This window comes from Eutrigla gurnardus (genome assembly GCF_963514095.1).
Source record: "Eutrigla gurnardus genome assembly, chromosome: 22".
In the NCBI taxonomy this organism is placed as follows: Eukaryota; Metazoa; Chordata; class Actinopteri; order Perciformes; family Triglidae; genus Eutrigla; species Eutrigla gurnardus.
In genome coordinates, this window is record NC_139933.1 from 18,119,270 (window position 1) to 18,137,380 (window position 18,111).

General features: G+C 45.0%; 1 protein-coding gene across 1 annotated transcript in view; it reads left to right on the plus strand.

Annotated features, from left to right (window-relative positions):
- The window catches only part of cox10 (cytochrome c oxidase assembly factor heme A:farnesyltransferase COX10), a 34,263-nt gene extending 18,952 nt beyond the window's left edge, over positions 1 to 15,311 (plus strand). Inside the window, exons 5-7 of the mRNA XM_084002126.1 lie at positions 6,747 to 6,817; positions 12,020 to 12,252; positions 14,023 to 15,311. Of these exons, the coding sequence (XP_083858252.1) occupies positions 6,747 to 6,817; positions 12,020 to 12,252; positions 14,023 to 14,453 (735 nt within the window). The 3' untranslated portion in view covers positions 14,454 to 15,311. The remainder of the gene's footprint in view (positions 1 to 6,746; positions 6,818 to 12,019; positions 12,253 to 14,022) is intronic.
- Positions 15,312 to 18,111: the final 2,800 nt, after the last annotated feature.

Genomic DNA, 18,111 nt, shown 5'->3' on the forward strand with positions numbered 1-18,111 from the left:
CAGGAATTAATCAATGGGATGAGTGAGTAAAGCACCAGCTACACGCGGAGGACTAGACCTCACTGTGTGACTTCTTCTGAGGTCCTCATCATTTCCATTTGAAAGGCTTGTTGAATGAGCCTGTCGAGATGAAGGGGTGCATTTTGCACCGGGTCACTGCGGCAAATGCAAAATCTACCAGAGGTGCTGATGGCTGCTGTCATGTCTGAGAGAACAGCGGGGGCCTTCATATGTGTCTGCACCTTATCACTTCACATTCTCCAAGAGGTGCCTTTCTTCGAGATCTTCAGGACCGGCCACATCGGCGCCGCATTAAAGCACATTCACACCCGTTCCCAGTCTCCTTGTGGTCGGACACAGCTGCAGACGGAAAACTTTAAACACTCGCATTCTCTCAAACGTACACACTGTCATGCACATGCCTCTTTTCTTCAACTGCACCCAAAACTGCTGAGACCCTTTCACACTGCATTTCATGTCACTCACACCCTCGGTTATTTGCAAATGCCCACTGATGGCGGAAAGGACTGTTTATTTCCCTTTAAACAAGTGACCACACACACACATGCAGCCGAGTTCAATGTGTTGGCCTTTCGCTGATATGTTTTCCCACAGTATGTGAGACTGAATAGAAAGCAGTCAAGTGTGTGCAAAGTGAACTGTAATCAGGAACTGGAGTGAAAGGCCCTCATTAGTAAGAACTTATCGGGCTCAGACTGGAGATATGGCTTGCCAGCACTCCAACAAAGGAATTTGTCTGTTTGCACAGTTATGTTTACAGTGGAGTGAAAAAGAATGGGCCAACGTGGCCCAGTGTCCAATTCAGTGGCAAATGGTACCAAACCATGAATATTAATGTTGGAAACTTTTGAAAAGATATGGCTCCAAAGATTTTCTATTTTGAAACCTATATTGTGAGGCGTGTTTTGGCTCAAGTGGCAAACATCTGAATTAAGGTGTGAGGTCATTAGTGGTAGGTGTTCTGTGACTTAAAACAAACACCCTGCAGAGAGAGGGCCTCTTGATCCTAAAGATTTGTTGCCATCCACCCAGAATTTGTCTTGTAATCCGAGTCCTCCCTCACACTAGGAGGCACTGTGGCCTGGTCACGACTGCTTTAATGATGAAAACGGTGATGTGATCTAAGCACATGGAACACGTTCCCCTACAATCTAGGCTGAAGACGTTTGTCAACGCAGACCAGAAATAGAAAACACTTATAACTTTAGTTGTGCACCAAGAGCGTTTTTGTTGTTTATGGAGGGACAGCAGCATCTGTCAAAAAGCCTCCTTTGATCAGACGAGTTGAAATTAATCAGCATGTAAGAATAGCCCTCTACTTTTAGCATTTTCAGTTTTTTTTTTTCTCTGTTTTAAGTTTTCAAGAGAGTATAGCACACCTCTGCTCTGCTGTAAGCATTTCTAGATCCTGCCGATATCTCCGCAGGCAACGGGACTGATCGGGGCAAAGGCAGAGTGGCTCTGCTCGGCATTAATTGGCTGATTAACATAAGGACAGTTTAGCACTTCACTGTCCCACACTCGGGGCCATCAATCAAGAGACAGGCCGTGCCAGCTGGATGACTGCCTACAGCGCTACACAGGCCGCTGTAGAGAGAGGGAGAAGAGGTGAGGGTTCAGCTCACCGCTGAAAGGGAGCCCTGAGTCTCTCTAGAGCACTGCAGTCTCTACAGAAAGGAGACTCAAGTGCAAAGAAGTGATTGGAGTATTTAGAAGTACAGGTAGTTTTAAATTCTGCTCTTAAAAGTAAAAATATCTAATGATTCTGCATACATACCCCCCCCCCCCCTTTACTTGATTAGTCGACTAATTGGTCGCTTCTTTTCATGCTGAATTAGTAATTTCCAAGAAACTAATGAGCACATCTTTGGTTTAAAGTGGAAAAATATGTGGCCCTCTTTTTATGATTTCTCCGCATGAATCAATTCAAACAATGCAAACAATTTGAGCTTTTCATGTCCGATCACACCAGCTGATCCCCGATCATTTCATCACATCAAAGGAGCCGAGGGCCGAGGAACCCCAGAAACATCTGCCAGCTGTCCATATGCAGCATTCCAGACTAGACGCATGTCTCTTGTTTTTATCTTCACCTCCGCCGCAGATAGTGTGAACTAAATATTACTGTTTTCTCAGTGACAGAAATGAAGTGATGGAGATGTCCTCTGCATCCTTTTTCTAAACACTACAATGCCAAAAGTGTCTTCTGCTTTTTTTTTTCTTTCTTTTTTTCTTTTTTTAACAACCACACCAGATGGCAACCTGTGGAGGGAAAATAATCTTTCATTTTCATTTGGTCCTTACTGCCTCATTTCATCTGTGTTTTTAGCATAAAAACACTATTAATTAAGGTAATGCAGTGAGTTTTGCTCATGATGGATCTATGTCATTTGACGATTAAAATCCTGTATATCTGTGCAAATCTCTACCAGTCTACCGTTAATACCAGTTATAAACTAATTACAATGCACACTGTTTGTTCAGTTTCTGCATTCAGCCTCCTTACTTTATCTAGTTTTATTTCTTTTTTAAGTTAATCTTTCTGCTTTGTCTTCTCTTTCAACATCATGTCCACTATATTTTCAACTGACACACGCAGCTAACAGATTAATAGTGAGCACTCTGGAAGTGTTTAATAGGTTCTTCGGGAAAGCAGTGTAAAATCAAAGCATTGCTCGCATAGCTCCAAGACGATTCGTTTGACTCGAGACATCAGCAGCATTTCTATGACAGAACGGCGGTCCCACTTCTGCCATAAAAACACCTTGAAATAACCTTAATCTGCCATTCTGGGATTTTTATGTTGCGACTCGTCAGGCTTCTTGCCTTGTTTTGTTCCATATGCTTTCTTTCATTTGACTGAAAAACATTGTCAAATGAATGTCTGCCAGAGCCATTGAATTGACTTCTGAGGGGAAAATTAATCTATGTAAATCTTTGGCTGCTTGTTTGTCAAGTGGTTGATCAGAGACGGTTCACAGTTGGTGTTCAAGGGTCTTTGAGAGCTCTCGTGCTTTAAAAAAAGAAAAGAAGCAGACTTGGCTTGCACACAGCAGAGCACCACCCCTCCCTGTGGATGTTTGGATTCTGCCATTCACCTCCGGTGTGCAAACAGGTGACATTCTGACAAGTGATGACTTGGTCTCATTGTTGGGTTTAGCCCTGTGCACCTGGGGTTTCCGATGGCAGAGCGGGAGAGACGCGTTGTTTAAGCCAGCTGATGTTCCTGTGAGCCAAAGCCATACAGCTGCTCAGCTGTGTGTGTGTGTGTGTGTGTGTGTGTGTGTGTGTGTGTGTGTGTGTGTGTGTGTGTGTGTGTGTGTGTGTGGGCGGGCTCAGTACAGTAAACACGGTAAATGCACACAGTGTGTGGTTACTGTATCGCTCCTTTTCCGACCTACACCGCACTTCCTGTTTTTACAGGCAGATAAGAGGTGCGGGGTCGGCAAGGAAAACCTGATTCAAGTCGAGATGAGTTGCCAAACATTTGATTTTACATAAGAGAAAAGAAAGGGATGTGATGTAAAACTGCTCTGATACTGATATTTGACATATTCTTGGCATATTACAAAAGATCAATTAACAATTAGCAGAAGGATACAGCTGGGAATTTTTTCATTTCCCTGTTTTTAATCCCCTACTGCTAATGGGTCGCCATAAATTATATCATGATAAAAACTCGGTCTTCTGTAGCTTCCACACAAGAAAAGGAAATGCTTGCCTGTAGCCTGTTATCAGTTGAGCCCCGGTGGTTGGCGATGGATCACGTTCTGTCTTTGATAGCTCGGAGGATCTGGAAACTGTACACCCCCTCTTCCTTTGCTTCTCGCTTTGGTCTCGCCCTTTTTTCCACCCTCATCTGGCAGATAATTGTCCCTTTAGTGTGTGTGTGTGCTTTTGCGTGTGTGTGTGTAATTAATAGCAGCAGCTGACTCCATACCTTCCGGTTGAGTCCCACAGCTGCCTCTGTAGGTGAAGGTAGGCCACCTATCAGAAATGCCCCCATTACACAGTCCCGCCCACATCACCGATGAGTGAATCGCGGGCGAACTGCAGAGGTCGCAAAGTAAACGGTCGTCTGCAGCTTCAGTGGGATGTGTCCCGGTGTGTCAGTGAGCCGTCGGAGCAGAGGGACATCGGGTAAAAACAAAACAAATGTCTGCCTGCCAGCGGCATTGTGCACATGTCATCACGATGAAAAGTGAATTTGAACATTGTTCATGCTACCATGCCCAACTGAGGCTCCTTTCTTCACAGATATCATTCAAAATACTGCAGGACGCTAAATGAAATATTATTTTAAAAGTAAATTCTCGGTGTATGATAGGCTGTGTGCAAAAAAGGTACTTTTTTAATTTATGAATATATTTTTTTTAGCCAGAGGAGCCCTACTGGATATTGAGCTTGCTGCTAACACTACAACCACCGCATATGCCAGCATATTACACAGTCAAGTTACCTCGACTCAACGCAGGCGACGACGTGTCGATTTTAAACCAATGCACTCATCACCAATCCCTCCTCAAGACCTACCTGTAGCCACACATGTGCACACACACAAAACACACAAATGGCCCAATTATTGTAATGCCCTCACTCACTGTAACACATGGCAGCGTTGGGGTGGAAATAATGACACGGGCTAAGAGGGCCACTGATGCGAACCAGATGAGGCCCTCTGACTTGAAAAGGCAGGAGAGCGAGGAGCGAAGGGCAGAACTGGACTGAACTGTGAAATGACAACAAGCACGCGCAGTGGGGTGACTTTGACGCTCGCATCAAATCGTCCACGAACACGCGACGGGTTCATCTAAACGTTGGCTTCCTGGGTTTTGAGATTCTTGTTTCACGTTTCTCCTCTATTTACTGTACAGGTGCCTGTGGGGGCACAAAGCACTCACACGGTATCATGGTCCCCCCCCTTTTCTTCTTTTACATGTGGGATGATGTTATTGGAAACTAAGTGGATCCTTTTTTTATGTGAGCAGTGTTGCTGCGAGCTTGGCCCTGGGCCTGCCTCGCAGCCTGGTTCTGCACCGCTCTGCTCTGCTCTGCTCTGGCCACAAAGTGCGTTTCTCTCTCTCATGCGGCCCCTGACCTCCTGACGCATTTCCTGACCCAGGAAATAGAATTAACACCTCAGCCCGGTCCTTGGGGTCCCACAGCCACATACACAGCTGTCCATTAGCTTGGCCCAGTCCAGTCAGTCCCAGCTAGCTAGCGCTCCACCGCAACTGAACCAAAGGTGGAAAATGGGAGGCGGGCGATTTTTCTTTGCAGCGTGCGGAGAGACCTTGTTCAATTGCTAATTTGAATGTCTTAGAGTGCTTGAAGGATCTTAGTGCCACTGTGACTGGGGAAACATGAGGACATGAGTACCTAGTTTTCTAACCATTGTATGCATGACCATCAGAGGCTCTGCTACTTTCATACTAATGTACATTTTTATCAACAATAATAACAGCTGTACTGGGTCGCTATGATGAATTTCTGGCAGATGTACCATAACAAATAATGCAATGACTGACAATCTAACGGCTGAAATAGAGATTCAGGATCGCCATCTCAGCAGTCATTTTGGAGTATTTTCGACCCCCACTCCCCCGGCTCCCCCCAAAACCTCATCTAAGAGTGCCAAATTATTATCAATCATGTTCAATCTTTTCTGTTGCTGATTTGTATTCAGATCCCCACCCCAAGTCCTGGTCGCGTATTGAGAGAAATCTTGTATATCAGACCTTAATGGTGCAGTCCGCTCCCTAATGTTCTTCAAAAATAAAAATCTATACATGGACATGGACTGCAATTGTTTCCACCAGGAGTTTTTTAATCATATGGTGGCTTTTCCGATGTCATGAGTGCGGTAAATCTGGGAACTGGGTTAAAGAAGAGAAAAGTGGATTATCCGTTTATTAGATATTTTATGTGAGCCATATATCAGCGGAGATGGATCTAGATATTCTGTAGCCTTAAGTGCTTTATCTGTTTTCTTCATTAGTCAAAGGCTCTTATGCAGGCAAGCAAATGCACACATCTATGTGCTTATACACACACACACACACACACACAGATTAGCTAGTTCCTGCGTTTAAGCACCCCATGTGTTTGCATTTTAGTCACACATTGCCAATCTCATGGGAGCACTTTGAAGCATACTCCTCCAGAGCAGATCATAAAACAGGAGTATAAGTAGTTTTTCACATAGTTGTATCCCAGAACACCCCCCCACCCAACAGCTCACTGCCTCCACCTTCCACCTCCAATCCATTTAGTCTCAAAGTGCGGGTGAGCATTTAGTTCAGAGATTTGCTACGACGTGCCCTGAGCGGCTCCCCTCACATTGCCTCTCTCCAGATGTTGCAATGAAAGACTCGCCGAGGCACTGTCACTATAAAATAATATTAGAAATCATTATAATTGATATTTCTGTGAACGTTAACCAACAAAATGCAGAATCATCACAGTGGCTGTTTCTCTCCATTCACACACGTGTTTGTTTCCATCTGCAGAACGATTGTGCACTAACTCTGTCTGCTTGTATCCGACCATGACCTTTGTGCCTCAACGTTGCTGGTGAATGAATCAAACCTCAGCATTTTCACTGCTCCTGCACCAAAGTAGTTTGTGTGTGTGTGTGGTGTGTGTGTGTCCACAGAAGACGATGGATGTGTGTGTGTGTGTGTGTGTGTGTCTGCATTAACCCACCTGTATATCTGTCTCCACAGTACTTTGAGGTGCCCTTCGACTCCAACATGAATCGTACAAAGAACCGTCCACTCGTCAGAGGACAAATCAGGTAGAGTGTTCTCACCTTTATACTCAACAGCATCTGTCTTCTGTGTGAAAGATTTGGCATTGCAATGCCGGGTGCACTTTGTTATTGCTTTTAAAAAGAGAGTGCGGAGAGAGATGCAACAGCTCAGCATAAGTGGAGTTCAGTTTGGTATAGAGTAGGGATGTCCCGATCCGATATTTGGATCGGATCGGCCGCCGATATTAGCAAAAAATGCATATCGATATCGGATCGGCCTGCACGGGAAAATCCCGATCCGGACTCCCGATCCAGTTTTTTTTTAACTCCGGTCCGTGTTTTCCAGCGCACCGATGTAGGTAAATCCATTCCAGTTTTATTCCGTTTTTCCCCAAAATCCGGTCCGCGTTTTCCAGCACACCTAGCGCACACCTCGCGACCTGTCCAGCATCCACTAAACAACAACAAGACGGACTTGTCTGTGCATGTCCAGTGTTTCCCCTACCATTGTACAGGCCATAAAATCAATACGCCAAAAATAAGCCACCTATCAATTCATTCATAAATCAATAAACATTTACAGTAGGAGCGCCTCCGCGCAGCACAGTAGACTTGCTCCGCAAGACGCGCAGCCACAACAATCCTCGCCGCGCGCTCCCGCTACGTTCTCCTTCGTGTCCTTTACGTGCTTGATGTTGTTCTGATGCCGCTCCGCCTCGTTTAACCACCACGATGTCGCTTTCTACTTTGAAAACACGGAGTTGACACTGTATTTTGATAAGCTGCTGCACTCTTCAGACTCGTGGTGTGAGCGGAACCGGACCGGTACCGGAACCGGACCGGCTTCCGCGCTGCCTGCTCGCACAGATCCGCTCGTGCGCACATGCGCTGATGCAGATCGAGTGTTGTCGATAAATATATGCACTCCTTCAAAACAACATCAAGCCATATTGTGTGTAGTATTAGGACGTGATGACGTGTGTACGGGCTAAAGCCCGTTTGGGCTGGAGCAGTGTGAATGCAAAGCAAGGGACTCCCTGTGGGGGGAGGATTGTTTTTGATAAGCTGTGGAACTCTGAGTTAACCTATTTCTACCTGAATTTCTATGAACTACCAGGCTGTTGAGTAAACCTATAAATTATATTTTACTTGATAAAATAAGACAATATATGCACTCATGTCGTTGTAGTGTTTTACAGTATCTGTAGCTATTAATGTGATGCTCATCATTTTCCAGACATATTTTTCCAGACCCTAATTTTAGATAATTTCCATCAACCGGCATCTTTAATCTTTAATACATGCTTGGATCGGCCGGTATCGGTATCGGCCGATACTAAAAGCTACAATATCGGTATCGGATCGGAAGTGCAAAAAGCTGGATCGGGACATCCCTAGTATAGAGGCAGCCTAGCAACACTGCAAGCTGCCTTTGTGTACTGGACCAATGTCAAAGTGTACTGCTGTCTTGCTCAAATGTGACGCAACGGTTCTCAATATAATATTGAATGTGTGGTACGCCATGCACGGTTCAATACGCACTTGTGAATTGGGTATTTTTCGGTTTTGCAATACAATTTCACATCATTTCACGTTTCCATCCTTGTATTTCTCTCTGAATTGGCTATGTCGGAGCTTTAGAGGAGCACTTGAACGCAGCATGTGTTCACGCCTCCCTGCAGAGTAAATCTCCAACGTCCTGGCAGCAGGACGGCTGAGCAGGTAACACCGTCAGGTAAAAACAGTTTCTCTTGTTGATGCTTCCAACAAGCCGATTCTACCGGTGCAGAAAACACAAGAACACAACAAGTGCAGTGGGACGATTATTGATAAAGATTTACAGCCCATTCCGTAGATGTGGGCTTCCATCACCCAATCAAAACGCTCGATCCGCACCCCACTTTCAGCACTAACGTAATTCCAGACTTGTATAAAACAGAAAGGCATCGACGTGGAACTGGCTAAAGCACAGAGTCGAGCACTGACCCGGATAGTTGGAGCTCTACAGTGACTTTATGTTTAATGGTATATTCATTTAAAACAGTGACTTTGTTTTAAATATGTACATATTTCAAATATGTACATTTACTTTTGAAATAGTTTACCCCCTTTTTTCCGATACCGGTCATCAAGGGTAGTCAAGGGTAACCAGTCAAGGGTAAAGTACTTTTGCATTTGATTATATTTGAATATATAAATAGCAATTTTTTTTTCCTCCTTGCGCACAAAATGTGTACCGAAACTGAACCCAAGAACCGAGGTACGTGTTGAACCGTGGGCAAACTGTATTGTTGCATCCCTAATGCTCAATGACCTGATCCTCGTCTAGTTTGCTGACATTTTATCCACCTAACTACTCGTATGTAAGCGTTGTGTATTGTAGATTGTATATGCAGGCAGTATTATGGTGACCCCACCTTAAACAAAACGGCAGCACTGAGCACACATCCTTGTTGGTTTACACCTGTCCATGTTATTCAGGTATGGTGGTAGTGAAACAGACCGTAACTCTAATAACAGAAACGAGTGCCAGGGCTGAACCTGTATATCTGTCAGGTGTAACGGGAGCTCGTTACATGGATGGAAAGGAGGAGGGACGAGGTTCAAGTGTAGTTTACCTGACCCTTACTCTGCTACCTCCACTGGTTAGTTGTAAGATGACCTCTGCATCGGTGCTCATTGAACTGCGCTGCATCGCCACACTTCTACAAACCTGACTCGGTGACTGGATAATGTGCCCGTCTCTACCTGCCCCGTTGGGAGACTGCCGCCCTCGAGCAGCAGTCGCACGCACAGATATTCACTGATGCATAAACCACAAGCCAACCACATGTCCTCTTCACCCGTTGGTGCCAGGAAACTGCATATCACTCTTACAGGAAAAGTGCTCCGTCTCTCCTTTCATTTTTCTTCAGGAAGAACACAAAGTAAACAAACCTGTTGAGATAAAACGTCTTCCTCAACAGTCCACATGCAGCTATCAAGTGGATGCTGAAGGCCTCTATAGCCTCCTCATACCAGCAACATAGGTCCTTTATGACTGAAACAGCCTGTTATTACTAGAACAGGACCTTGACCCACAGCCACCTCATCCCCATTTCAGGAATTCTCCTTTGACATGCTGTTTAAAAGTGGACTCGTGCTGTTGAGCCCGTGATTGAAGATGTTCTCTCACTATCTAAACACAGCCTCTTCTCCATGGCTTTTAGGTGTCTGTCTGTCTGTCTCTCAGACGCATAGAAAGTCTCTCCCTCGCATACAATCTTGTGCAGAGAACGCCGGCAGATGGTAGACCGGACCGTCCTGTCAAACAAGCTATCAGAAGCGTCCGTGTTGTCTTCAGGGCAGAAGGCTCTGTGTATGCCAAAATGACATCCATCTTCTACATGCGTCTTCGCTGCAGAAATCTGTCTGCCGGGATGATGCAAGCCTCGGGAATAGTTTGTCATCTAATGTCTGCTGCACTACAATAGTGTATCTTCTTCTACTGTCAAATGCAGATGTCAGTCCCCCGTCCTCTGTAGTGGTTTTTGCAGTTTGAGGCCTCCACATGTGGTGACGCTGAACAGCTTTCCGCTTGGTAAAGAAGGAACAAAGGAGATTAGTTATGATTTGGGTCTCTTTCAGTCTGCATCAGTTTGCTGCAGTAAGATAATGTTGTCAAAATAGTATTTCCATGATCCAGAATGGACTTTAACAGTTTTGATTATATTTCATTTTTATGACACAAAATCTGAAAAGCCGGTCATCTAGCCAGAGAAACGAGTTGCTTTTTTAATGGCTGAAAGTGGATGAAGCAAAGTGAAGCAGTACAGTGTGCTGTGAGTTATTTCATAATTCGGTTAATATTCATATCATTCTATACTGCAGAGCCGTATCCCAGCTAAAGTTGCTGTGATCTTATTAATCTCTCTGCATAGTTAACCATCTAACCCAAATGTAGCATTTTTCTTGGTTTCTTTTCCCTTTCTGCACAATTTGCAGCTTTATTCTTTGCTTTTATTTTTGGTGTCTTTTTCATTAGTGGCAACACATGAGAATTGTTCTGCAGGATTAATCATTTCAGGGTGTTCTCCATATTCATGTTACATGTTTACTCCTTTCTAGCTGTGAATAGAAAAGAAAATATGTGTATGTTTGTGGAAATGGTTTGTAATCTTGAAGGATTCATTAATCTGTCGTCCAGTCCCTGAAGCCGCTGTGTTGTAGGCAGGACTAACACATTTTGGAAGTTCTTTGCTTCGCTGACCACTTGAATTTTCAACAGGAAACTCCGATTTAAGTCAAATTATTTTCGCGTTTTACACGTGGATCCCTGGCCTTGATTGTGGTGGAACTCGACGGCCACAGCTTTGACTTTCTGCATCAATGCTGCCCAGCTGACAGTATGACTGCCGATGTGTCAGACTGTAAGCGGAAGACAGTGAAACCACCTCAAGCCATGTGATGCTCTCCTTCCCCCTGACCCCCTGCTGAGCCAGCCCACAGCCAGACTGTCGGCAGCCCGTAGCCACGGCTCCACCTCAGCCCACATAAAACAGACATAACACCACTAATCGCATTAATGTACCAATCTCCCATCTCGGGCCACACCACCAAAATAAAAACGCTGTTTGCTTTTTGAAGAAAAGGCCTGCGTTTGGTCAAGATTTTAATCTTCCCTCTCTTTAATTTATGGAGCATTTACTGGTGAATTTGAACCAGACGTTGCCATCACTGCTTTTAATAAAAGATGAGGGGAGGAGGAGGAGGAGGAGGAAGTCTTCATCCGGCTAAAAGCCTGAGCCGCCGTGGTTTTCTTCAGCTAGTTTTGATCTCTGGCGTGTGCACATGCTCTTCATCTTGCAGGGCTACTTTTATCCCTGACAAAGTCTTTATCAGATGAGCTTCCTCTAAGCCTCCCGTTTTGAGACTCAGCCATGCACGGCTGCTGACTGTTAGTGTGTGGCCCCCATGGGGGTGTGTGTGTGTGTGTGTGTGTGTGGGGAACATGTGGAGCTATCATTGGCTTATCTGCTGTCTGCACAAGCCCACAAAACTTTATCATCCCATAGTTCCCATGGCAGTTATGGCCTTTTGTCTGAGCCTGAATCTGTATATTGTACCTCACCTTTTAACACAGAGAAAACATCTGAAACTCATCTTAAACTTGCCAAAGTGTGTTTTTCATTGCTCTTGTTGATTTTGCTGATTCTCATGTTGTCTCCCTCCTGTGTCTTTTTCTTTTCTGCCCTTTCTTTATCCCAGTCCCCTCCATGCAGTGTCCTTCGCTCTGGCCTGTGGCGTTCCCGGAGTCGCCCTGCTCACGCTGGCAGTAAACCCCTTGACAGGCTTCCTGGGTGCTCTCAACATCTTCCTCTACACCTGTTGTTACACACCGATGAAGAGGCTCAGCATCGCCAACACCTGGGTGGGGGCAGTGGTGGGTGCGATACCCCCCGTCATGGGCTGGACAGCTGCCACGGGTTGTCTGGATCCAGGTACGACGAGTATTAGGAGACCCACATGTAGATATCGCTGCTGGGACAGAAAGTCGGTCGAGATAAATTACAAATGATCATTTTACCGAGCACAGATTCTTAACGGGATCCGCCTCCTTTGCTGTTTGCTGTTGCTCTTTCATATCAAACAATGACTCAAAAGTCAAAAATCCCTTTGGGAAACTGATACTGATATAATTATTAATTCATACACACTATCTCTATCATAAACTGGTGGAGCTGAGGTGTCGCTGTCTTTCAAATGTGCCACTCTGTGATGCGATACAAGCCCAGCATGTTACTGACAGCCCCTGCTATTATCCAGACTGCACACAGTGGGTAGGAGAAATGGCTATGTCAATATTTAATAAAGTTAAGTTAATAAAGTTAATCTCGCCATATTTGTCTCCCGAGACTACAGTGATTGATGTCTGTTTGATTTGGTGGAGAGCTTCATAAATATACAATCTCAGCAGCTATGCAAACCACCTTCCTATTGTTTCATTCTTAGAACGCTGGTTTGACAAAACGAGTCGTTTGAACTCAATTTCTAGTCTTAACGATCAATCCATATCAAACATACTGGTTACATGCAGCGTTTGTGGGCATGCAGGCTCGTTGCTCTTCATGGAGTTCATCAGGACCTCTATCTTACACGGCAATGAGCTTTACTCGCATACGACCCACAATCCCTTGTTCTTTGTTCCCGCGGAGTTTAAATGCACCGATTGTAAGTCCCTTCAGGAACAAAAGCGTGAATGAATGTGGTGATAAGTCAGTGAAGAGACAGACTGGGGGGCATTATTCAGCTCGTTGGGTGGACAGAGGAAGTGTTCTGTTGTGTGAAATGTGTTTCATTGTGTGGCTGCCGTATCCCTGAGAAATGCTCAAACAAGTCTCGATTTATCAAGGACCATTGATTGCCATTTTGCAAAACATGGATGCACAAGACAGGCAGCTGTACACAAGAAAAACATGATGAAGAGACAGTAGTGCATTCCTGTAGTGCATTTTAACATTTGTGTCAGAGGGAATGTAACTTTTTTCTAGGTAACAAGGTCGGCATAGCAACATTAAACATTTGACATCAGGGAAACATTGTACAATAACTGACTGTGTTTGAGCACCGAGGATGATTCATGTAAACACAGAGCCCACCTCCTCTCATCCAATCAGAGTCCTGAGTCCTTCGTAAAGATGTGGGACCAACAGTCACAGACCTCCCGGTTCTGGTTTAACCCCAATTCTTAATGCATCCTGTATTTCTGTTTGGTCTTCTGCACTAAATATTATGTTGTCTGTCTCAGAATTATATGTAATGAAGTGAATGACTATTCATCTGTAAAATGGAAGCCGTTCTATTCCCCCTGGTTCCTCATCCTAGCGTGATGAACTTTCCCTTTTGAACTAACTGCGTTATCAAACGGTAAAGCTATATATATATATATATATATATATATATATATATATATATATATATATATAGCAAGGCAAAAGAACACCTATATTTGCTCCTCTGTTTGCAGCTTTGTTGCTTGATGCAAAAACTGTGTAGTCATGAACACAGAGGTGTAATGTGAGATCATACGTGAAGGCGTCGGATACGACGGTGGCATATGCTTAAGAAACTAGTTACTTTTCTAAATTATGAATAAATATATTTCAGAATACAAGGTTTTGAATCAAGGCGTTTGCTGTCTGATGTAAATGTGATTAAGTTATGGAAGTACAAGCATTGTAACATTAATGTACTTTTTTTCCCCCTCACAGGTGCTTTGTTGATGGGTGGGTTCCTGTTCTGCTGGCAGTTTCCCCACTTCAACGCCCTCAGCTGGAACTTGAGGGAAGACTACTCCCGTGGCGGCTACCGCATGATGTCCGTCACCCACCCCGGCATGTGCAAGCGGGTGGCCCTGCGCCACAGCGTTGGCCTGATCGGCCTGTCGACCGTGGCGCCCGTGCTGGACGTCACCACCTGGACCTTCCCTGTCATCTCCCTGCCCATCAACCTGTACATCAGCTACCTGGCCTTCCGCTTCTGGCGCAAGGGGGACCGCGGCAGCGCCCGCAAGCTGTTCTTCTGCAGCCTGTGGCATCTGCCCATGCTGCTGCTGCTGGCACTCACCTGCAAGAAACCTCGGAGAGGTCCGGAGGAACCAGCTCTACCTCCGGCTGCTTCACCGCTCACACTGCAGAGCTAACCAGCTCAGTAAAAGACCTCCCGGAGCTCTATTTTCACTGAGACACTCCCTCAGTGTCTCCCTTAACCACTGCTTGTTCTGCTCGAAGGGGGGGGATGATAGACACATTATTTTATCTGTTTAGTTGAAGCCAGTGGTGCTCGCTGCAGATCAGGAAATGAGCTGGAAACGATTTTGGATCAAAATAACTGATTTACAGAACCACACTGAATTATTACTTCAGATTGTAATCATTTCTGCGTGTGTGTGTGTGTGTGTGTGTGTGTGTGTGTGTGTGTGTGTGTGTGTGTGTGTGTGTGTGTGTGTGTGTGTGTGTGTGTGTGTGTGTGTGTGTGTGTGTGTGTGTGTGTGTGTGTGTGTGCGTGTGTGCGTGTGTGTGTGTGTGTGCGTGTGTGTGTGCGTGTGTGTGTGCGTGTGTGTGTGCGCGTGTGTGTGCGCGTGTGCGTGTTCTGTATTTATTAATGTAGGGATCCTCTCCCGTGTTGTACATGACTGTTAAATAACTTGTACATATAGATGTAATGTACAAAATGCAAAATAGGAGAAGAGGATGTGGAACATGTGAAGGCATCGTGTGCGTTTGCTTTTCTTGTCCTCTTATGAAAATAGGACAAGTGGACTCTTTGAAGCAGCTACGGCTCTAACACATGTTTTGACTTTGACCTGATACTTGACAGTAAGTTCTGCCTCATTGTACTTTGCTACTCAGCAAATACCCTGATGGGGTCTTCCCTCATTTTCATAATGGTTTATTTCAACACGGTTGGCCTGCAATGAAACAAAGACAATAGCCCCCCCCCCCCCCCCCCCCCCACTGTATGAAACACAAGGGCAAATGTTCTCTATCAATAAATGCGTTGTGACTGTAATTCCTGTCTTCTGTGTTGCTCATTTGCTGCTTCTTCATTTATGACTTATGAATGTGCCGTGCAGGTACCTGAAGCGGAGGTTCTCCGTCCACAGAGCACCACCATGCCTCGGTTAGGTGCTGCCTTGGCCCCCACGTCCGCATAATATATGGATTTAAGTTTCAATTATAGCATTAGTGGATATGCTCGCTTAAAGCACAAATCACCAACCCTCCAATGAGCTCTATTTAGCAGCCCACCTCTGCACCTGTCAGTCAACATGTGCTCCCTTTCCGCCCTTTTAGCCCTAGTTTTGGTGTTTGGTTACAATTCCATCACCGCACTCAGAGAAACGAGCGTCCCCTTCCCCTCGCTGCCATCCTCCCCTCCATAAAAAAAAAAGGGGATGTGGGATTTAGCCAAGGCCGGGGAGACCTGAAACGCTCGACATCCTCGTAAAGCGTCTGAGCGGATACGGAGTTTCATATCAGAGGGTGAAAGGGGAGTGATCGAGCCAGCTGTTCCACTTGAGAGAGAGAGAGGAAAACGGGGGGGGGGGGGGGGGGGGCAACACACACACACACAACCTGTATGGAGATTGAATGTCGTGGCCGACCTCCAGGCTCAGTGTGATGGCCTGTGGTGTTTTTCCAACATCTGCTCCTATAGAGGTGGAGCTGTCTTGTCCCATCAGCACAATGCTGCAGATCTGTTGGTGTTTCTTTCTCCTCCTGGCTGCTGGTGGCTGCGTTCATCAACCGTGTTGAGGAGTCAGCATCGGGCCAATAGCTGAGCTTTTAACAGCCGCTTGATTCACGAAGTCTCCACCTGCAGAGGAGTTCCTCCTCCTCAGGTTATAGAGATGACCCCGGTCTGCTCTTCTGGTGAAAGGTAAATCCATCCACAGATCGACACATTGGAGAAACATAAATGAACAAGTGGGGCCTTTGCTCTTTGTGACTTCACCTGTGTGTTTTGAAAGCTGAATGTGCAGCAAATCTGAGCACGATCCGGATTCTGTGACGTCACCGCTATCCGCGGTTAGATGCGCGACGTGCCAAGTGCCCATGCGTAAAACTCGAAACGTCTCCAGCGGCCGTACGCAGTCGCTCGTGTCTAAACGTTTCGGAATGAGCGACATTTGCATATTCAGAGATCACGTGACTTTGCGGCGGAGGAAGGAGTTGTACTTTTTTAGGAATTTTAATGAGTAAAGTAGACTTTAAACATCAGACTCGTATTATTCTTCAAAGCATATAAGATGTTCGAGATGTCTGGAGGGGCTTTACACGTGCACTGCAAGATGTTTTACATTTACTCATGTAAATTGAAAGGAAAAACTTCCAAAAAAGCATATTATTATGAAGTCAACAATATTTCGTACCCCTCTCTCTTATTTGACTTCTTCTACGCATTGAAACGGGGAGGAGGGGGGGGGGCTCTTCTACGCATTGAAACGGGGGGGGGGGTGCTGACTGAGTCATTCTGCTGCTCGGTGTGTCTGTCTGAGTCAACAAGACCGAGGAGAGGAAATGATGCATCTGTAAACAGGAGAGAGAGTCCCCGAACAGCAGCTTTAATATCCACACCGGGGGGTTGGGGGTGGATAGATACTGTACTCAGTGGTCGGATTGCAGGATTCTTCAAACCCAGCACTGAAATCTCAGGATGACTGGTGACCTCTGGCCTCTCCTCAAAGGTCGGTTGGTTGCAAAACAGTTGGAGAGCGGCAGTAAACTCTGAAAACTATCCAACCATAAATGCAAAACTGAGCCTGTAAGTCCCCTGCAGGGATATTAGAGTGATAATTTTAACTTTTCAGGACGATAAACCAATAAGAACATTTTCATATTCGCACGGCTTCCTGGTGAAAATAGACGAACTTTAAAAAACGTTACTTTTTTGCATGGAGTTTGTGGGTTCGAGCGGCGGGTTCGATCACATCATCTGGTAATTGAGTGTCGGCATAATAACTGGCCGCTTTTTCGGCGTGACTTCGGCTACGCAAACTGCAAGCAAAACTACAAAATAAAAGCTAAAAAGTCTCATTAAGGAAAAAAAGACAAAGTAGATGTTGCACACATTTAGTGTGTTCGTTCATTTCCAAGCATGAAAAACACTCCGGTCTGTTTCATAAAACGGCTGAAGATGAAGGTTTAAATTACAGATCTGTTTGACTCCTCTTCAGAACAAAAAAATAGTCCTTGCATTTTTCTTGCCTTTTCTTTTCTTCTACGTCTTCTTCTCTCTAAATAAAGTTCCTTTTTATTCGGAGCTGGCCTCTGAGTGCTCCCACTATACAGCCAACGTCTAAATGTTAACAGCGTGTAGCTACAGCCCGCTTTTGGAAGATGATTGAATTATATCCAGAAAAAACTAATTATAAAGGCTTCTTTTATTCATTTTGGTCCACGCGGGCAGTTTCTCATTACTGCGCAAGACTCTCTTTGCTGTGATTAATATATCATATCTTTCCAAGTATCAAGTATACTTAGTATTTTTGGAAGACATTTAAAAAGTCAATAATGCATTGGCCTTTTTTTCTCCTGCTAATTTGCTGCCTATTGAAAAGACTTAGAAGTCATGTCACAAACAAATCAATGATAAAACAACAAGGACAGTCATAGTTATAATATTACAGGAAGTGTCGGCTTTATAATACCGACTATATGTTTTAGTCGTGTAGTAGTCGCGTCATATTCTTGCGTAACAACCGGTTGGAGACAAAAGCAAAGTTGCTATAATGCGTTCATTCAATTACGTTTAAAAGGGCAGTGAAAGCAGTTCTTGTTTAAATGTTCTCTGCCTTA